At 43.1% G+C, this 18426-nt stretch overlaps 2 protein-coding genes across 8 annotated transcripts in view; one reads left to right on the top strand and one right to left on the bottom strand.

The window, feature by feature from the left end:
- The window catches only part of BCLAF1 (BCL2 associated transcription factor 1), a 28376-nt gene extending 18983 nt beyond the window's left edge, over positions 1–9393 (bottom strand). For all 7 annotated transcript variants that reach the window (XR_010793754.1, XR_010793756.1, XR_010793755.1 and 4 more), the window contains exons 1-5: positions 9270–9393; positions 6040–6104; positions 4313–4436; positions 2733–3638; positions 50–718 (exon numbers count right to left, since the gene is read on the bottom strand). Coding sequence is in view for 2 of the 7 variants with exons in the window: in XM_066614888.1 (XP_066470985.1) it covers positions 50–718; positions 2733–3638; positions 4313–4416 (1679 nt within the window). In the remaining 5 variants the exon portion in view is untranslated. The remainder of the gene's footprint in view (positions 1–49; positions 719–2732; positions 3639–4312; positions 4437–6039; positions 6105–9269) is intronic.
- Positions 9394–14425: 5032 nt separating this feature from the next.
- LOC136647148 (uncharacterized) overlaps positions 14426–18426 on the top strand; it is a 38545-nt gene continuing 34544 nt past the window's right edge. Inside the window, exon 1 of the mRNA XM_066622746.1 lies at positions 14426–14648. Coding sequence (XP_066478843.1) covers positions 14426–14648 — 223 coding nt within the window. The remainder of the gene's footprint in view (positions 14649–18426) is intronic.

Below are 18426 nucleotides of genomic sequence, written 5' to 3' on the forward strand. Positions count from 1 at the left end.
GCAACTCAATCATAGATAAAGGGAAACTGTTGCAACTTAGGATAATTACCTGTTAGAATCATCAAGTGGCACATGTGCCATTTTAAGTTTTACTTCGGGTCGATGGGAGTCACTGGCTATCATTTTGATCCTAAGAGGGCTCTCCTCCCTGAAGGTAGATTTTTCTCTCGTTTCCAGATTCTTGTGTAGGGGAGGACTATAATCAAATAGTTCTTTGAGCTTCTCAGACTTTACCTGCTCAGGTGACTGGGTTTCTTTTTTTATCATTCTCTCAGAATTTTTCTCATCTTCCTTGTGCTTCTCTTTTGGTGCACCAGGTCTCTCCACTACATAGCTAGTTGTCTCTTTGAGTTTATAACTTTTATCATCTCTAAATCCTTCACTCTCTCTATTTGCCTTCATAGAGATTTTAGATTTGTACTTTGAGCCTTCTTCCTCAGTATTCCGGTGAGATGCAGCAAAACCCTTACCCTGATCTGCCAGAACCGACTTTCTGAACTGCCTATAATCTTCCGTCTCCTCTGTGTCCTCCCCTTCAGAGTCATTAAATTTTTGTTTTCCAGACTCTTTATCCATATAATATTCCAAAGCTTCCTGATCCTCCCATTCTCTTTCTCCCTCTGTCCTCCCTTTTTCTGACCCTCGCTCCTTCTGGGTATCTTTCTCCCTAGCATTACCCCGATCAAGTAGGTATACTCTAGACTCTTCATCTGTGTACCTGTAGACAACAAATAAGTCAGTTCAGTAGCATTTATCATGTGGCATCCCAACATGACAAAATTAAATACAAAAGCAAGAAAATCTATGATTTACATTTTTATGTTTTACTGATACTTGTGAATATTTTTTTCCCTTTGTATATCAAACTCAGAATTTTCAGTGCTGAAATAATGAAACAATACTATTTGGGACATAAAATATTATAATATGCTCAAAATCTGGATACACTAAATTGTAATATTCTGTTGAAAGGAAACTGAAGCAACATGATGTAGTAGTTTCTTTGTAAATTTTTAAAAGCATATATTCAATCTAATGGCTGCTCTATTCCATTTTTAATAATTATTATTTCCAAATTGTCTGTTTTCATTTTGTTACAAAATCATTTAGAAAAGAGCACGTATTTCTTTTTTAATTGCTGTACATTGCTAATGATGGAAAAGCAATACAGAAAGCTTAAAATATTTCAGTTTACAAAATAAGTCACAAACTATCAAATATGTATTAAAGCATATAGAACAGCAATAATCAAGGAAAGAGTAAGAACAGCGGAATAGCTTAAGACCTTAGTGGAAACCATAACAAACTCACAGTAGCCCCTCACCCATGAAAGGCCTGAACAAACAGGGTGGTTTTTTGTCATTCTGAAATGCCAGAATACAGGTAAGCAGAACCATTCTCCCCCAGAATTGACATCTACATCCAGGAGGCAATAAGTGAAGAGGCCATGTAGCAGGGCCCTCAGAAGGTTATATTTGGTAGTAAGAGTCAGTTGGGAAACCAGATATGTTGCTCCTTCTGTCTCTTCCTCCCTGAGATTTAGCAGAAGTAATACTGCTGAAAGGGTGGTGCTGGGAGAGCCCAATTATCATGGGGCCCAAATAGAGAGCTTCCAGGAGATGCATCTGGCCCGCAGATCTTACATTTGACACCCATAGGGTAGGAAATACAGGTAGAACCTGTATACATGGATTTTTTATACACTGATTTGACTCAACAGGAATGGCCACTGCAAATGAGAAGGAATGTGCTGATCCCTGGAGAAGGGGAAAAATGCATCCCTTTAAAATGCTTTTCTTACTGTTGTAGAGATTTTTATCTCAACAGGATGAGAAGGACCCTTTAAATTAAGGAAAACAGTCCTTTATAATAGTTAGAGGACAGCCAGCCAACAATTCATCAATCATTCTCTCTCCATGAGACCCCCTCCCTTCCCCCTGAAGGGAAGATAATCCTTTCTAAGCACCTGGAGAGAGACTAATTGTTGGATTGTCATCTTAATGACTCTATCTTAACATCACAAAGATCAGCAAGGCTGTTTTCAGATCACCTGAACAAAGGCACTTTGTTTTTTAAATTGATTTGCTATAGTCCAATTTTTGCCATCCACATGAGTTCTGGGAATGGAACCTTGGGGAATAATGAGACTCAACCTGTATATTTACACTCTAGTTTGCTAAGGAAGACTGAAAGTCCGATCTTATGCATGCCTACTCAGAAGCAAATCCCACTTAGTTCAATGAGACTTACTTCCACCTGGACTGCAACCTAAATTTTCCATATAAGCCACAATACCAAGCTTTTCAGTAGTTCACAATAAAACTTCTTTTACAAAGAAAATGGGTTTTTTCTGTGCTACTTAACAAGCTTTTCATTATCAGCAAAAGAAAATTCTTAAAGTTCTGAAATATCCTCAATATACTTTGTCATCTGGCATATCTTTCTTTGTGGGTGTGTATGAAGCCATTAGAACAAGATAAAAGAAATATGCATGGTCTTAGTAAGGTTGCAAACTCAATTCTCTCAGATCAAAACCACGAATTATGATCCTCACCAGCAAGCCATGCTACTTCAAATGTTCTTGCACACATCTGAGTCCCAAGTGTAATCATGACCGAATAAATGAACATTCAGGTACTTCTCACTACACAGTGCACATGTCAATAATACATCTATTATGTTGGTCACATTTTTAACTTTAGTTCTTTTATTTTTCTAAGTACAGTTCTTACCTTTTCAGAAATTTTGCACCCTTTGCACTTTCCTGTTCTCCAGCTTCCGGATAAAAAGAGCGTGTGCGAGTCTCCTCACGTGGAGCATTCTGTAATGTGACCACCTTTGCAGGGCTTCTCCGTGAAGGAATGTGATGTAGTGGGCTATTCTGGGAAGGGCTATAGCGACTGGAACCATTTCCAAGGGAACCAGACCTAGACCTCTCAGGGCTATGCTGAATGGAATGCGAGTGTTGAGGTGTGTTTTTTGCTGAGTGAACTGTACTGAGTAAGTGGGCATCAGAGCATGAAGAACTCTGACTAGGTGGGGAGGCAATAGAAGGACTATGGGGAGACCTTGGACTGTTATCATATGCTGAAAGACCAGGCCAAATATCACCTGAAGCCGCTGCTGCTTTATTGAAGTCATCTAGAGGCTCAGATGGGTCATGTTCAAATGTACCTTTTTCTTCTTCCTGTGATTTGCTTTTTAATGGGCTATCTTGCAAAGCAGTTCCCTCAGTTTTCTTTGCTTGCTTTTCTGATGACCCACGTCTTTTAGAAGAGACAGGAGATTTGCTATATGGAGATGAAGACCGGGATGAAGAGGATCTTGGAGACCGGGAAGATCTGTAGGATCGGCGAGACCTGCTCCGTGATCTCTGGGAAGAAACCGACCTTCGCTTTGGACTTCTGGAACGTGAACGGCCTCGCCTAGGGCTTCGAGAGTGTCTTCTGTTCCAGACTGGTCTGTAACCTCCACGATGATATCTACCTCCACCTCCTGGATAGTATCCTCTACCTCTTCCTCTATAACCATAGGGACGCCTCATTCCTCTATTATTTCTGTAGTCTCTGCGGTAATCTCTAGTATAAACACGATCTCTACTGCGAGATCGAGAGTATGTCCTAGACCGAGACCTAGAACTAAGATTAAAAGGAAATGTTAGTGCATGAAGAGTTCATAATCCCTCAAACACAACATACTGGCTGAGATCCAAAGCACAGCAGACAGTGTTTGTGCCTGAAGACTTTTCAGCCCATCTTCCAATAGTGTAGTGCCTTTTCAAGATCATGAGGTGCTACATCAAGGTCAGCAGGCTCTCTGGAACACTCCAGGAGGCTCTAGAGGCTGTCATCAGAATAAAACATCATCTCATTCCCCAGACTGGAGCATTTTCCCCTCACATATAAGGAAGAGGAGAAAAAGAATAAATTCTGGTTAAGATTCTAAAATGTTATTTTATAAGTATTTCAACATTGCTCCTTGGCTTGATGATAGATTGATATTACTCTAACAGAGTATATTTCAGTGAACTGTCTAAAATGAGCAGAATCTCATGTAAATCTTCTGCAGCTACTCTCCGCACAACTATAATCAGAAAGCCCTAGTATCAATGGTAGAAAATGTACCTCTAAATTCAAACAGAATATTGTTAAAACAGCAAAAAAGAAATTAAGAATGTGATTCTTAGGTACACTTGAGAGTTTTATTGACACCAGTCAAACTTAATTCCAAGAAGAGTCAGATTGTAAAATAAATAATCAACTTCAATATTCACAGTAATGTAAAGAGAACAGAGTAAAAGCAAGAAGTATACCTGTATCTCTTTTTTCGAGAGTGTGATCTAGATCTTGATCTTGAACTGGACTGAGATCTGGACTTCGATCTTGAAGAATGTGATCTAGTGTTAGAACGACCCATTTTTCCCCAGTGGCTTACACCTACCCAGCAGAAAACAGTCAAATGAAAGATACAACATTAGTTTTCTCTAGCTAACTTCTAAAAGAACAATATCTTAATAAACAGAGATATATTTTAAAAATTGCCCAATTGGTCAACTGAAATGTAGCTTCTTTATATTTCTTTAATAGAAAGAAACTGTTCGAAGAATTTACAAAAGAAAAGGATTAATTTCGGAATTTTGCATATTAATGCAAGATTAAAGGAGATCCCCTACCCCACAAAAGCTTTTCCACGCAGAACTGTGGTAGAAGCAGCCGGGCCACCACTGACATAAGGGAAAGAACAGGGCAACTCCAAGTGTCTGCCAACAACCAACTATCCAGAAAGTTAATGTAAAGTTCACAAATATGAAATTGCCATGTATTCTCCAGCTTATTCCTGCGTCCATTTCTTTCCCCTTCTTCTTTGACTTCCTTGTGTAATTGCAGATTGTGAGCCCAAGCCAGGTACCTGTCTTCTCATTACTTATAAAGTGCCATGCACATAAATGGCACTATAAGTAACAGAGGGACCTGCATCTCTCCAACACCCAATTGACCCAAGCAAGCCAAGTCCCTTTCCACCATGTTCTGGTTTTTTTTTCTTTCCTCTTCCAACTGACACCTTGGATGCCACAACTGTGGGGGAAAGGCAGGGTGCAAATGTATTAAATAAACATCCAGAGAATCCTAGGAACCATCAAGCATGCTCAATCCACATTAGCTCTTTTTTTTCTCTTTTTCATGGGCTTCTGTGTACCTAAAAGAGTATAAACTTTTTATATGGTACCATATTGTTTCCAATTTGATAGGCACTCAATCACTTGAGTTCACTATTAATATACATTATAAATTAGTAATATATAATAAAAATATCACATAGCCAAAGAGGGACACGCTGAAAACAATAGTGGATAATGTTCTACTTTGCACAACCCAGCAAAGATTTTAGTGGCAAGCAGTGTAGATAATATGCACCAAAACTGTTGATTTTTTCTCTGCCATGATCTAAAATGAATGTATTTTACTGTCACGTGCTTTCCTCCCCCAAATGCTATTCCCTTCTTTCCTCAATACAGAAATTGCCTACAATGAGTTACAAAATTTCATCTATTTCACCTCCCCTTTATCCCAACATACAGGTGGGACCCTGTAACTGCAGGGGATCTGCTCCAGGGCCCTTGCAGAAATGGGAGAACCCTGTCTCTGTGTCCCCTGCATGTTACCATTAACATAGTTTAGATCCTTACTAGAGCAAAAATGTTTTTCCTTATACAGGTTGTTATAAGCATTCAAGCTTATAGTGATGTGCAGGCATGCTGCTGGCAGTCTGAATGCTTGAAAAGACTAGATCAATTCTAACAGGAGGCAGTTAACTTCCTACTTCCTGTTAACATTGATCTAATCTGTGTGCCCTCTGTTCACTACTTGCGTGCATTCTCAATTCACATACTATACAATCAGTGACTGTCAATCACCTTTACTTGGTTGACAACTCTGAATTTGTATGCAGTTATTTCATTGGTCTATTATCATGAAAATATTAACTGCACACAATTAAAACTATCAGTATTTATTTCAAAATAGATGGCATTTATCTTACCTTATAATCTGTATGCCAATAAGAAATGAATTTAAAATTCTTAGTACGCACTCCAATAGCAATTCCTGTTTAAAAAAAGAAAGTACGGTTATTTTGGCTATATGTATTCTTTTTCCTATTTAATATAAAGGCTTTTTAAAAAGCTCATATGAAAGAGAGAACATGGGGAGCCATTTCACTGCTATCAAATTCATGAGTACATACTCATTGCAACATTATATCACAGCCTGGCAGGTTTATTAAGCTGACTGTGCAGAATACTCCATATGTATTGAATGTCTTGATCTTTTAAAGTTGTATCACAAAGAACATGTAAGTACTGTGACCAGTGCTACCCAGTGTTTGATACCACAAACTGAATTTTTTTTGCACAGTAGCCACAATTCCAGTATGTGTACACAGCAGTGAGTTACCAACATGCTGCTCCAGAACATATCTTCAAAGTCCTGACCAGCAGGTGGTCAACACCACTTATCTGTTTGAGACAGACTGAAGACCTAAATCAAAGGCATTTGCTCCAATCAAAAGGAGTGTAACTAATCTGCTTAAATCTGCATGCACAGTACTCAGTCCACTGACAAGAAGCCCTATGTACTGACTCCAGCATAGGGAAACACCATGCAGTACTCATTTACACACCCAATCCAATAAGGAATGCATGCAAAAATTTGCTTCTCCACATGTCCACTTTATTAGATCATAGCAAACAAGTGTATGTTGATTCCAATTATATTTTTGGAAAAATTTTTTTCCCAATCTCCGGTTTTTCCTGCCAATTGTACCTCACAGGAAAACAGCAAAAATACCTATCAAACAAGTATCCTGTAATCATGCAACTGATATTTATGCAGAAGAACTACATATCAAGCTTCCAGTTCTTATGAACACCCTGCACCAAAGGTGAGTAATTCTGCTATCTCTAACAGGTGTAACCAAACTACACAATGACCCCTGATGCAGAGACAGTAGAAAATTACCTGCCTTCAGAAGCATTTCTCAGCTATCAGAAGCATTTCTCAGCTAAGTTGATAACACAATGTCTAGAAATACTCCCTTCCAATCCCCACCCCAGTGAAAGTACAAACCTTGATACTATTTATACACCCAGTTCAGAGTCCAGTTATCTGGAGATCACTACAATCATGGTAGTACAGTATATCTTTAAAGAGAGAGGGAGTTTATTTGCTACAAGCCATAAACAAGCATGCTTTGGAGGAAAACGTAACTGTGCGAACTTGCCCAAACAATGAGGGAACTGTGGGAAGAAAGGATTTGTACAGTAAAGCAATCTAAACTGAAGAGACAAGATTTTTAAAATCACTTGTTAACTAAGGTTATAATCCTATATAGCAGTTTTTCTCAACAGTGGCACAGGTACCACCAGTGGTACTTGGTGTCAGGTGGTATGCAAAGGACACTTGCTATCCAGCAGTGAGACCAGCAACGTGACAAACAGCAGGCACAGCTCCAAACTGCTTTTTGGGCACCCTGAGCCTTACTGCTATTTGTCATGTTGCATCTGGCCTACCAACCTGGAAGAAACTGGTGATGAAATCATCACCAGTTGCTTCCAGTGGTACTTTCAATATGTGGATCATGCAAAGTGCGGCATGGCGGGCGGGGTGGACAAACACTGAGAAATGCTGCTATATATGCTTTCCTGGGAATCAGCCCCAGAACACAATACTTCTGAGTAGACATACATAGGCTTGTGCTGTGACACAATATTTCTCAACCTTTTTCCTCCTCCATACTGCTTCACATAGTCACTAGAAGTAACATCAAAAATAACTTGCGGTGACATAATCACCAGTTACTTCTGGGTTGGGAGACCAGATGTGATGCAAAGCATTGAAAAGGCTCAGGGGGAATGGGACGGCTTTTTTGAGCATTGAAATACATGCTTTGGAACTCTGCCTACTGAGCTGAGCCTCCTACTGCTGTTTGTGGTGTCACGTTCCTGGTCTCACTGCCTGGGTGGCAGGAGTTCCGCGCGTACCAACACTGGGCACCACTTCAAGTACCACAGGTGGCACCTGTACCACTGGCTGAGAAATACTGGCTGTCATGCAAGAGCTGCATCTAAGTGCAGGACTCTGTCCTACACAACATGCAGAAACAAACGCAGGTTTCCTGCAGCCTGCTAGAAGCTGCAGCTCATTCCAGCTCGCTGAGGAACATAAGAGCCCGCTGGATCAAGCCAAAGTTGCATCTAGTCCAGCTTCCTGTATGTCACAGTGCCCCAACAAATGCTTCAAGACAAGAAAACAAGACACAACCTGCATCTTGGTTCCCTTGCACCTGGCAATCTGAGGTAGCCTACTTCTGGGGCATCTGCTGGGGCCTTTGGTGGACTGCTGTGAGATACAGGAAGCTGGACTAGATGGGCCCTTATACATTCCTACCATGGCATGTAACCTGTGATGGACTTTTCTTCCAGAAATTTGTCCAATCCCCTCTTAAAGGCATCTAGGTGAGATGACATCACTACTTCCTATGGCAGGGGGTTCCACAGGCCAACCACACGCTGGGCAAAGAAACATTTCTGTATGTCTCTCCCTCTCCCAGCACTCAATCTGAGTGGATGCCCCTGGTTCTGGCGGAAGGGAAAAGAGCTCTCTCTAGCCACCCCCGCAGGAGCGCGCGCCTGCATGATGTCTGTCGCGTTCACACGTGACGCTTTAGGTGTGCAAGAAAAAACCTTCGAAACACCCTCCCGCCCAAAAGACTGTCGTCATGCTATACTCGAGCTCGACACGGCGGCTGCTCCCACTGGATCAGTTGCCGCAGCGACGGGGAAGATGCAGAGGGGCGTGCGCATCAGCAGCCGCTGCCGCGGAGTGGGCTGAGCCGAGGGAAGCGCGCCCGCCGCTCCAGCTCTCGCGAGGGGCGCTCGTGGGCGGCAGCGAGGCCCCGCCCAGCCTCACCCAGGGAGGGGAGGGGGAGCGAGAGAAAGGCGGGCTGTGGACCAGCCCAAGTCAAGGAAAGGCGGGGGGGGCTGAAGGGGGAGCACAGAATGCAGCCTCCCTATTGGCCCCCCCGCCTGTCCGCGAGCATCGTCGACGCCACCCCTCCCCCACGGCCGCCTGAGGGGGAAGGGGGCTGAGTAACAGACAGCCGTTAAAAGAGGGAGGGGGCGCTGAGGGGGGGAGCGACGGCACCATCCTCATCCCAGCGAAGCAGGCGCAAGCCCCTCGCTGTCTCGACGCCCGCCCAGTCGCTCGGCTCACCCTCTCTCGCTCTCCGGGCGACGCCTCCCGCTCGGCGGCTCTCACCGCTCGGCGGCCATTTCCTGACTCCCTACAGGAAAAAAGAGCTGAGGGGAGGCTGAACCATAGAGAGGAGAGGCACAGCCGCAGCTTCTACGACGTTAGAATAGCGCGGAGCACGTCACTTCCGAGGACAGGAACAGGAAGGTGACAGCGCTTAGTCAAGGCAGCCACTGCGGGGGCTGGAGGAGCTGCCCGTAGTAAAGATGGCGGCTTGACGCGCTGGAAAGGCTACAATGACGTAGGCTGCCCTGGTTGGAACGCTTCGGGGTCACGTGATAGCGCCCTCTGCCCAAGAACCAATGAGAGGGCTTTTCTCATAAGGTCTTCCTGCAAGGAGGGTTGGGAGTCTCTTATAGGGTGACCAGCTCCTGTGTTGGTGGGGTTGCTGTGCAGTTAGCGCTTTCTTTTGTATTGCAACCTGAGGGCAAAGGCTCTTGGCTTTATTCTAGTGCTTTCTCATTCCCTTTATGCTGCCCACTGACATGGCTTTGCCATACAGACCAGTGCTTCTCAGCCTTTCCACCACTGGGACCCACCCACCGGCAGTGATGTCATCAGCCTAGAAGTGATGTCATTGCCGGAAGTAGCATCATCAAGCAGGATTTTTTGTAAGCAATCCTTGGCTGCAATGCTATCCATGCTTACCCAGGAGTAAGACAAACTGACAGCCCAATCCTATGCATGTCTACTCAGAAGTAAGTCTCAATGAGGCTTACTCCCAGGAAAGTGTGGATAGGATTGGGTTGTGACTGTCATTGTTAAAAACATATACATAGTAGCCTGTTAAAAGTACAGATCCGTCACACTTCCCCCCCAGTGCAGTTGGTGACATCAAGTCTAATATATTAAAAAATAAAACATGGAAATGAATGGGGGACCCACCTGAAATTGGCTCGCAACCCACCTAGAGGGTTCCTACCCACAGTTTGAGAAACACTGGTGTAGAGCTGAGGTGGGCAAACTTTCAATTTTAGGGATACTGGACCTTTAATAGAATAGATTATTGTCATTGTACAAGGTACAACAAAATTTCAATGCACTCCAAGACACGACATAAAAACATTTATACACCAATCATACAACACATTTAGATCCATCCCACATATTCTATATAAATACTCAAAATAAAAATGAAATAACATACATGTAGAGGTGAGAATTTCAGCAGGTGCGGCTTGTCTGACATCTGTGAGATGCCAGCTGCACCTGCTGATCAGATCAGATACTTTATTAACGGTCATCCGACCAGCTAGTCACAAATCAACACAACAAAATACACAAAATTAAAACCAACATCCCTTTACACATATATAAAATCATAAAATCATCAGTTTATACTCTCAATTTTCTTTCTTATCAACTGTGCAGCATGGCAGAAACGGGCCACCCTGAGCGATATATCAGGATTAACATCAGATAGCAGAAAAGCAAGCTGCTCCTCCACCTGCATCCCCGTTACAGCGCCAAAAATCGGGGAAATAAATTTAAATCGCAAATCATCATAGTTTGGACATTGCAGAATAATGTGGGCAGTTGTCTCCACCACATTATTATGGCAGGGGCACAGTCTTTCTGAGTAAGGACGCCTTGCATAACATCCCAAAAGAACTGCTGATAGAAGTGCATTGCACCTGGCTTTAGTAAAAGCAATCCTGAATTTTGGAATAGTGATGTTATAAAAATATCTGGCAGGAGAAAGCATAAAAGCTTGATCCCCAAGAAAAACATATGTAGAAAATCTGGCTCTCGCAGATCTCAATTCAAGATCCACCAACCTCTGATGCAAAATTTCTTTTGCGTCTCCCGGGCTCATCATTGCTACTGCACCTGTTGAAATTCCCCCTCCCCCCCTTCTATACAATTGTTAAAGGCCCAGGATCCCTAAAGCTGAAAGTTTGCCCACCTCTGGTAGAGTATTCTCTTTCTTGTAAAAGAGTCAGGATGGTGGTGGAGATGTGGTATTTTCTCCCAAATTATCCTCTAAACAACCCTGTGAGGTACCTGAAAAAGAAACAATGACTGGTCTGAGGGCCACCCTGTGAACATTAAAGCTGAGCTGAGATTTAAATGCAGGTATCCCTTGTCCAAGTTATGTATACTGTGGTTATTTATTGAGTTAAATACTCCTCCTTTACATGCTGCTGTTATGCCATTCATTTGCAAAGGTCAGAGTGGTGTTGTAGTTTCCCAACAGCTCTTTGGGTGGAGAAATAATAACTTGTTTCCAAGGCTGCCCCTAAAGGCACTTTTATGCCAGTAGAAAAAGGCATCCTTTTCTCCCTGCTGGATATGATGTTCTGGTGGCATTCCTCCTCCTTCCTATGTGAATGGCGCCACCTTAGATGTGGGTGCCCTTGTTCAGTGTGCAACCATATGGAATGGCTCTATTTGTTCCCTGACTTTTGTTGAGCTTTCCATGTGACCAAAATACAACCTGGTGCGAGATGCACTATGGGCTGATCCAAGATTTGAACTCAGAACCTCTTGCCTCTGAAAGAAGAAAACTCTCCCTGACCATAAGTTTGCTTGTGGAATATCAACTTTGTTACTCACAGCTGCAATCCTATGCACACTTACCTGGGAGTAAGCCTCATTGACTGTAATGGGACTTACTTCTGAGTAGACATGCATAGGATTGGGCTGTCAGTGGTCTTAGAATAGAAGAGAAAAGTCTTCATTGGTGTAAAACCTGCAACAGTGATTATAGTAATTTGAATTGGCACCATGTCTTGCTGATGTAAATCTGGTGACTGTACATATTACAATTGTAATCTAGCAATATGCTAGAATATAATATGAAAATATTATCTTAGACACAGGTCTGGTCTAGAGGGTACAGCCTCCATTTGCCTGAAGATAACATCCGAAGGTCGCCAGTTCGAGGGCACCGTGCAACCTTGAAGCAGCTGACAAGCTGAGCCAAGTTATTCCATCTACTCTGAGCATGGGAGGATGGAGGCCAGAATGTGAAACCAGATCAAGAAAGTAACACCTGAATGTTGTGGTTCTTGTAAGATAGAACATTCTTTCAAACTGTAAAAATCCCTACGGGGATTTAATAAGCCTGCCTATGTAAACTGCCTTGAATAAAGTCTTGAATAAAGACCAAGAAAGGCGGTATATAAATAGCTGTATTATTATTATTATTATTGTTGTTGTTGTTGTTTAACTTGAAGCAGCTAAAAATACAGTAGGCAATACAAATCCACTTGCATTATGACACCACAGCTAGGCAATTTGCCCTTATTGTAAATACATGATGAATAAGAGGCTGAAATAACTTTAAAACAGCATCTTTCTTAGCAAGCTCATGCTATAGATCTGTCATGCGTACCTGTGTAAAAGCGATGGAGGAAATAATCCTTGCAAAGCACACTGTTGTTCTCCATTCAAGGAGCAGGTGGCACTCTTTGCTTAGAGTCAGAAGTGAACAATTAGTTGCCCATGCTGCTTTCATTGCATTGAGAAAACAATGTACTGTACAGTAGTAGTAGAAATTTTAAAACAAATGTATAGACTTACAACTGGAAGATCCAGGAACTGCCAGATAGGATGATTTTTGAGAGGCTACTCCTTTGACCCAGTTCTCAAGTGTACAAACAAATGAGGGAAGATACCCTTGGAAGCCTGAAGCCTCATATGTCACCACTATTGCTGTTTGCTGGTAAGGGAATAGAAGGGACCTAGGGAAAAGAAGCAAGAGAGAGGAGGAGTGTGGGCCATAGCAAAGTGCATGCTCTGTAGGCAAAAAAATTATAGATTGTGCCCAGTCGTAGCTACTTATGTTTGTATTTTATTTATTAGATAAAAAATTCTTCACTTCATGTTATTTCTCCTGGTGTAATTGTCCTTCAACTGCGTAAGGGCCCAATCCTATCGAATTTTCCAATGCCTGTGCTGCTTTGCCAATAGGGTATGTATTGCTTCCTGTGTTGGAGAAGCAGTCACAGAGTCCTCCTCAAGTTATGGCAGGGCTTTTCAAACTGGGGCGTCACAATGCCCCAGCCTGCGGGCCCTGGCCCCTGGCCCCTGAAGGGGGGGCAGCCTGGAGGCAGGGAGGAGGCAGCGGCACGATCACCAGGATCGAGCCGCTCAGGGGGGGCTGCAGGGGCTTGGGTACACAGGGGTACGGGGAGCCCGGTGCGACCTGCAGCAGGGCTCCCTGCAGCAGTGAAATTAGATGTGGAGTGATCATGCTCCACTTCCGGAGGCGGGGAACCACTTCCGGAGAGTTTGAGAACCACTGAGTTATGGGAACATTTGTTCCCATACCTTGGGGCTGCATTGCTGCTGCACCAGTGCTGGAAAATTGGGTAGGATTGGGCCCAAAGTTATTACCAATCTGTGTGCATATCAAATATATATTGAAAGAGCTAGTCTCACACTTCTAATTAGCATCAGAACTCATTTTTGGTGTTCATGTTCTCTGAGTTTTTTGATGCACCTGCAGTGCTGTAGTTTGAAGGAGAAACTCTAATTCTGAATCACTGTAGTTACATTTCTGTATTTTCCACTGAAATGAAGTATTCAAAGCTGTGACTGACTGACTGCCATGCCAGACAGTACTATTGTTTCTGTCTGAACTTTGGTGAAACAGGAATTACCTGTTTGTTTAGCTTTTTGTTGTTTTCTTTGATTGGTAGATCAGTTGTAGAGGTGGGGTCCAGCAGGTGCCCTGCCCTCACCTGTGATGTCACTCCACAAATGCATAGCCTTCCTTTGTTCATTGTCCCAGAGGCTGTTGCTACCCTTACTAAACAGCTGTGCCTTTGCCTTCAGAACAAAGGCAGATCCTATTTTTGTTTGAGATATGGAAAAATAAAGTGATTGATCAGGGTGCTTATGTCTGGCTGTAGCCTAGACTTTTAAAAAGCATTTTTTTTAATACTTCACAAAAGAGACCTACAGTTAGATTTCTATTTGCTAGCCAGTTTTGTTTGAACAGTTTTTTTTTGTTTTGTAGCTAGTCTATATATCATGTCTGTTATTATCTAGGGCTAGGCCAATATTTGCTAGTACAAAAGAACATAGGTGCAAGAAAGTAAACAGTGGAAAAACGGATTCTCGAATTTCTTTCTGTTCACTCTGGTTTTTATTGGATCAGAAAGTTAAGAATGGGTCAACTGTGTGGAAAGTGTGTTCAGTTGCTTTGTGACTTTGCTCTTTCAGTAAAAGCATTGACCTCAGATCTGATGCATGACATTAGGGAGTGTTTGGCTCAAATCCATGACTGCCCCTGCCTCAAGAGAAGAAACTTTGAAACCAGGCAGCTATACAAGTCTGACCTTCTGCGGGAAGAGGAGATTGCCCAGGAGTTTCTCCAGCATGTTGAAAGAGGTGAGACATTTTTGCTTTTGGAGATCGGGCAGCCAAGGGTGCAGCGGTGTTTACCTGATCTATCTTGCTTTGCCTAAGCTTATACAGTTTAGTAGTTGTACACAGTAAAGGATGCAGAACTGTTTACACTGTGTTGACTGTGGGTGTGGTTGTCCAGTTCAGCTTCATGGACCAGCAGGTGGGTGGGAGGTAACTTTTAATACCTAAAAACTTGATAGATTTGCTGCCATCAGAAAGAGAATTTTTTCCCATCCCAGGGTAAACCAGGGTGTCCTTTACCCCACTTCCTATCTATAAGAAAGCCTCCACAAATCCCACATCTGCTCCCACATTTGCCCTGGTTAACTCTAGCCCTGATAGGTCATCGGAGGTGAACACAGATAGCTTCTTTGCCTTAGACAAGCAATTTGTAAGAATAATAAGAGTTCATTAACAAAAGATAAATGTAAAAAAGAGAACGTGTGATGGTAAAAAAAAAATGGGTACTTGCAATTTGATTAAAAAGAACCTAGATCTCTGAGTTAGAGATAAAGTGAAGACAATAAACACCTAACACAAACTAAACTGCCTAGAAAGGTTCTCAAATTCAATTTCCTCATTCACCTCCAGGGGTCCAGAGGAGTAGTCTGCCTACCTTTTGTACAGAAACAGATTGAATGCATCCAAATTAAAAGGAGCTAGGTCTTTTCCTGGAATTCTGGTTGGTTCATTCACTACCATTCTGATTGGTCAATCCAAAGGTAGGAATCCTACAGTTAGCTTCTCGAATCTCACCTTGTCCATGGTCAGATGGTTGGACTTAACTGATGTACAGGTAGATGCCAAACACAGCACAGTGCTGGCCATTTTTTGTTTGGCCTTCTATTTTACCTAGGCTTAGCCAGTCTCTGGCATCCCTGAGCCATATCTTAGTTAAGTCTTGGCCTGGGTACATGCAGATGACAGGACAGAATGTCAGAGATGACTTGGCACCAGCTTTATTTTAAAGAGAAAAAAGGGGAGGGCTGACCCAAGACCTCTCAGTGCATGAGACAGTTTGCTACATGCTCCCCTCTGGTGACGTACCACTTCTGCACCTCCTGCTCTCTGGATTGATAAAAGAAGAGAAGGACAGAACAGGAAGTATTAGAGATCCTTTAACCTACCATTTTCTTCTCTGCCACATTTTCTCTTCTGCCGCATGCCACTCTTCCTTTTCCAATCTAGGGAGCAGGAGGAGGAGCAGTGGAGGCAAGTAGGTGGACTGGGAGGGGGGTCCTCCAATCGTGCTTGAGGCAATCAGCTCAGTTGCCTCATGAATGGGCCAGCACTGAAGAAAAGGGATTTTCTGTTAGGTTAGGAGTTCCCATTCATCACAGTGAGCAATGGTGGAAAAAAGAAAGAACCAGTTCTTCCTTAATGGTGGAGTTCTGAGGACAAAACAGGTCGCTGTATTTGTTAAGCATCTTTTCTCTTCTCTTTTAACTGCTGGTTCTGCAAAAGCAGAAGGATTTGTTGGTCTGTTAGCCTTTCTTGGTCTGAACTAAAACTGCTGTCCAGCATTGTTCTCTTGTATCAGTGCCCTGTCTTGTCAGTTTCATGTGGACTGCAATAATAAATAATAATAACAATACTGGTATTTATATACTGCCTTCCTGGTCATCGGATTACTCCTCTGACTTTATTCAAGGCGGTTCACATAGGCAGGCTATCTCTAAACCCCCGAGGGGATTTTTACAATAACAGAAAGGTTCTATCTTTCAAGAACCACACAACAGTTCAGATGGATCTTTCACAGTCTGGTATCACTTCTGGTCCCCAGTTGCCTCTGCTGCTTCAAAGTCTCGCCATTCACGGAGCTGCCGGTGGCCTCAAACTGGCTACCTTCAGATGTTATCTTCTGGCCACCGGAGGCTCTACCCTCTAAACCAGACCTCCTGCCCACTGCAACCGAGGGGACTGCAACCCGACCCATCTACGTTTGGTACACATTTAAGTGGTTCATAATAAATGATGAATGATGGTGGTAATAACAAAAGCCACAGAAGAATGATTGCTGTTATCTTGCCACCCTCTTCCAGTTGGAGTGGTACTCCAGGTCTCCTCAACTTTATCCCAATATCTTTAGTTTTCCAATTCTTTTACCATAATTTCTACATAGAGTGAACTTAATGGGTCACAGAATTTAGATTTTTTACCCAATGGACTCAGAAAAAAATCTAAATTCTGTGACCTAGTAAGTTTACTAACCATAAGTATTTTAAGGAAACTTTCATAACGTATGTGATCAATATTCTCAATATTTGTCTTTGAATCTGGAATTGCTCACTGTGCATAACAGGTCAGATTAACAAAATGCATGATGACCAAGAGCCCAATCCTGTGGTTAGCGGCACAGAGCTGTGCCGCCAACCACAGTCACAAACATGCCATAAGGCACGTTTGCAGGGCTCATCGCCAGACTCCCCCCGGTGCTAGCCCAGCACCGGCCGGTGCTGGGCTAGTGCGGGGTGGTCTCCCAGACCGCAGAACTGCAGGATGGGAAGCGGGCGCATGGACAGGGGCGGGGAGGAAGCGTTCCGGGGAGGGGCGAGGCTGGGGGGCGGAGAGAAGGTGGAGGGAGGCGTGCCGGGGGCAGGCGGGAGGTGTGTTGGGGGAGGGAGGCAGGAGGATCCATGGAGCTCTGCTCTGCATGATCCAAGGCGCTCATGCAGGGCTGCATGCCCTACATTAGTGCCTTTTCCTTACCGTCAGCGGTAAAGTGAGTAGCCCCATTGTGGGGCTGCTTATCTTACTTGGGAGAAGGGGACGAACTCCCCTTCTCCCAAGGCGCCTCCTGCAGTAGCGCGGGAAGTGCAGGATCCGGTGGCAGCCCTTCTCGGTGCCACTGAGCCTGGGCACCCCGAGCAGCTCAGGATTAGGCTGCAAGTTGTATAGCACTTGAATGCACAGCTCCCTAATGGTTGATAGTGAGCTAGTAAAGATTATGAAGTACCATTTCCATACAGTTTTAACAGGCTGAGATTGGGACACTTCAGCTCAAAAGTTATCTGAATGAGAAAACTGTAAATGCATGAGAAGCAAAGATAGTTTATGAGCTCTTTGAATATTTTTTCCAGTGGAGTAATAGTAAAGTATTTTAAATAAATCATGGAATCTGAATGGGCAATTGCCATAAAATGACTTTTAAAGAATGTTCTTGTAATGTCAGATTAGGGCTGCTGAGTTTTTGGCTGGCATGTTGTGTTTTTGTTTTTTAATCAGGGCCAGTTGCTACCGATACCCTCAACTCAGATTTCTTATTTTAATTGGATTTCAATTGGACTTCGTCATGGAAGATCCAGGTTCAAATCCCCACTCAGCCATGAAGCTTCCTGGGTGAACTTGGGCCAGTAACTATCTCACAGCCTCACCTACCTCACAAGATTGTTATGAGGACAAAAGTAGGGGATGAACCCTGTACACTGCCCTGAACTCCTTAGAGGAAGGGAGGTATAGATATGTGAATTCTACTACTACTACTACTACTACTACTACTACTATTAATAATAATAATAATAATAGTAGATTTGTTGTTGTTGGTGTGTATGCATGAGCAGGAGGAGCCCTGTAAGGTGTTCCTTGCAACACCACTTGAGAAAAATTTAAAACAGCTGCTAGGTTGGCCTTTCTGTGGTCAAACGAGATACAATCCTTAGCATGTAAGATTCCCTATCATGAAATGAGGTAATAAATTCTAGCTTAACTTTACCAAAACACTTATAAAATTATTCCAATTAATGCAGGACAAGTCTATCTA

This window comes from Tiliqua scincoides, chromosome 1 (assembly GCF_035046505.1).
Source record: "Tiliqua scincoides isolate rTilSci1 chromosome 1, rTilSci1.hap2, whole genome shotgun sequence".
In the NCBI taxonomy this organism is placed as follows: Eukaryota; Metazoa; Chordata; class Lepidosauria; order Squamata; family Scincidae; genus Tiliqua; species Tiliqua scincoides.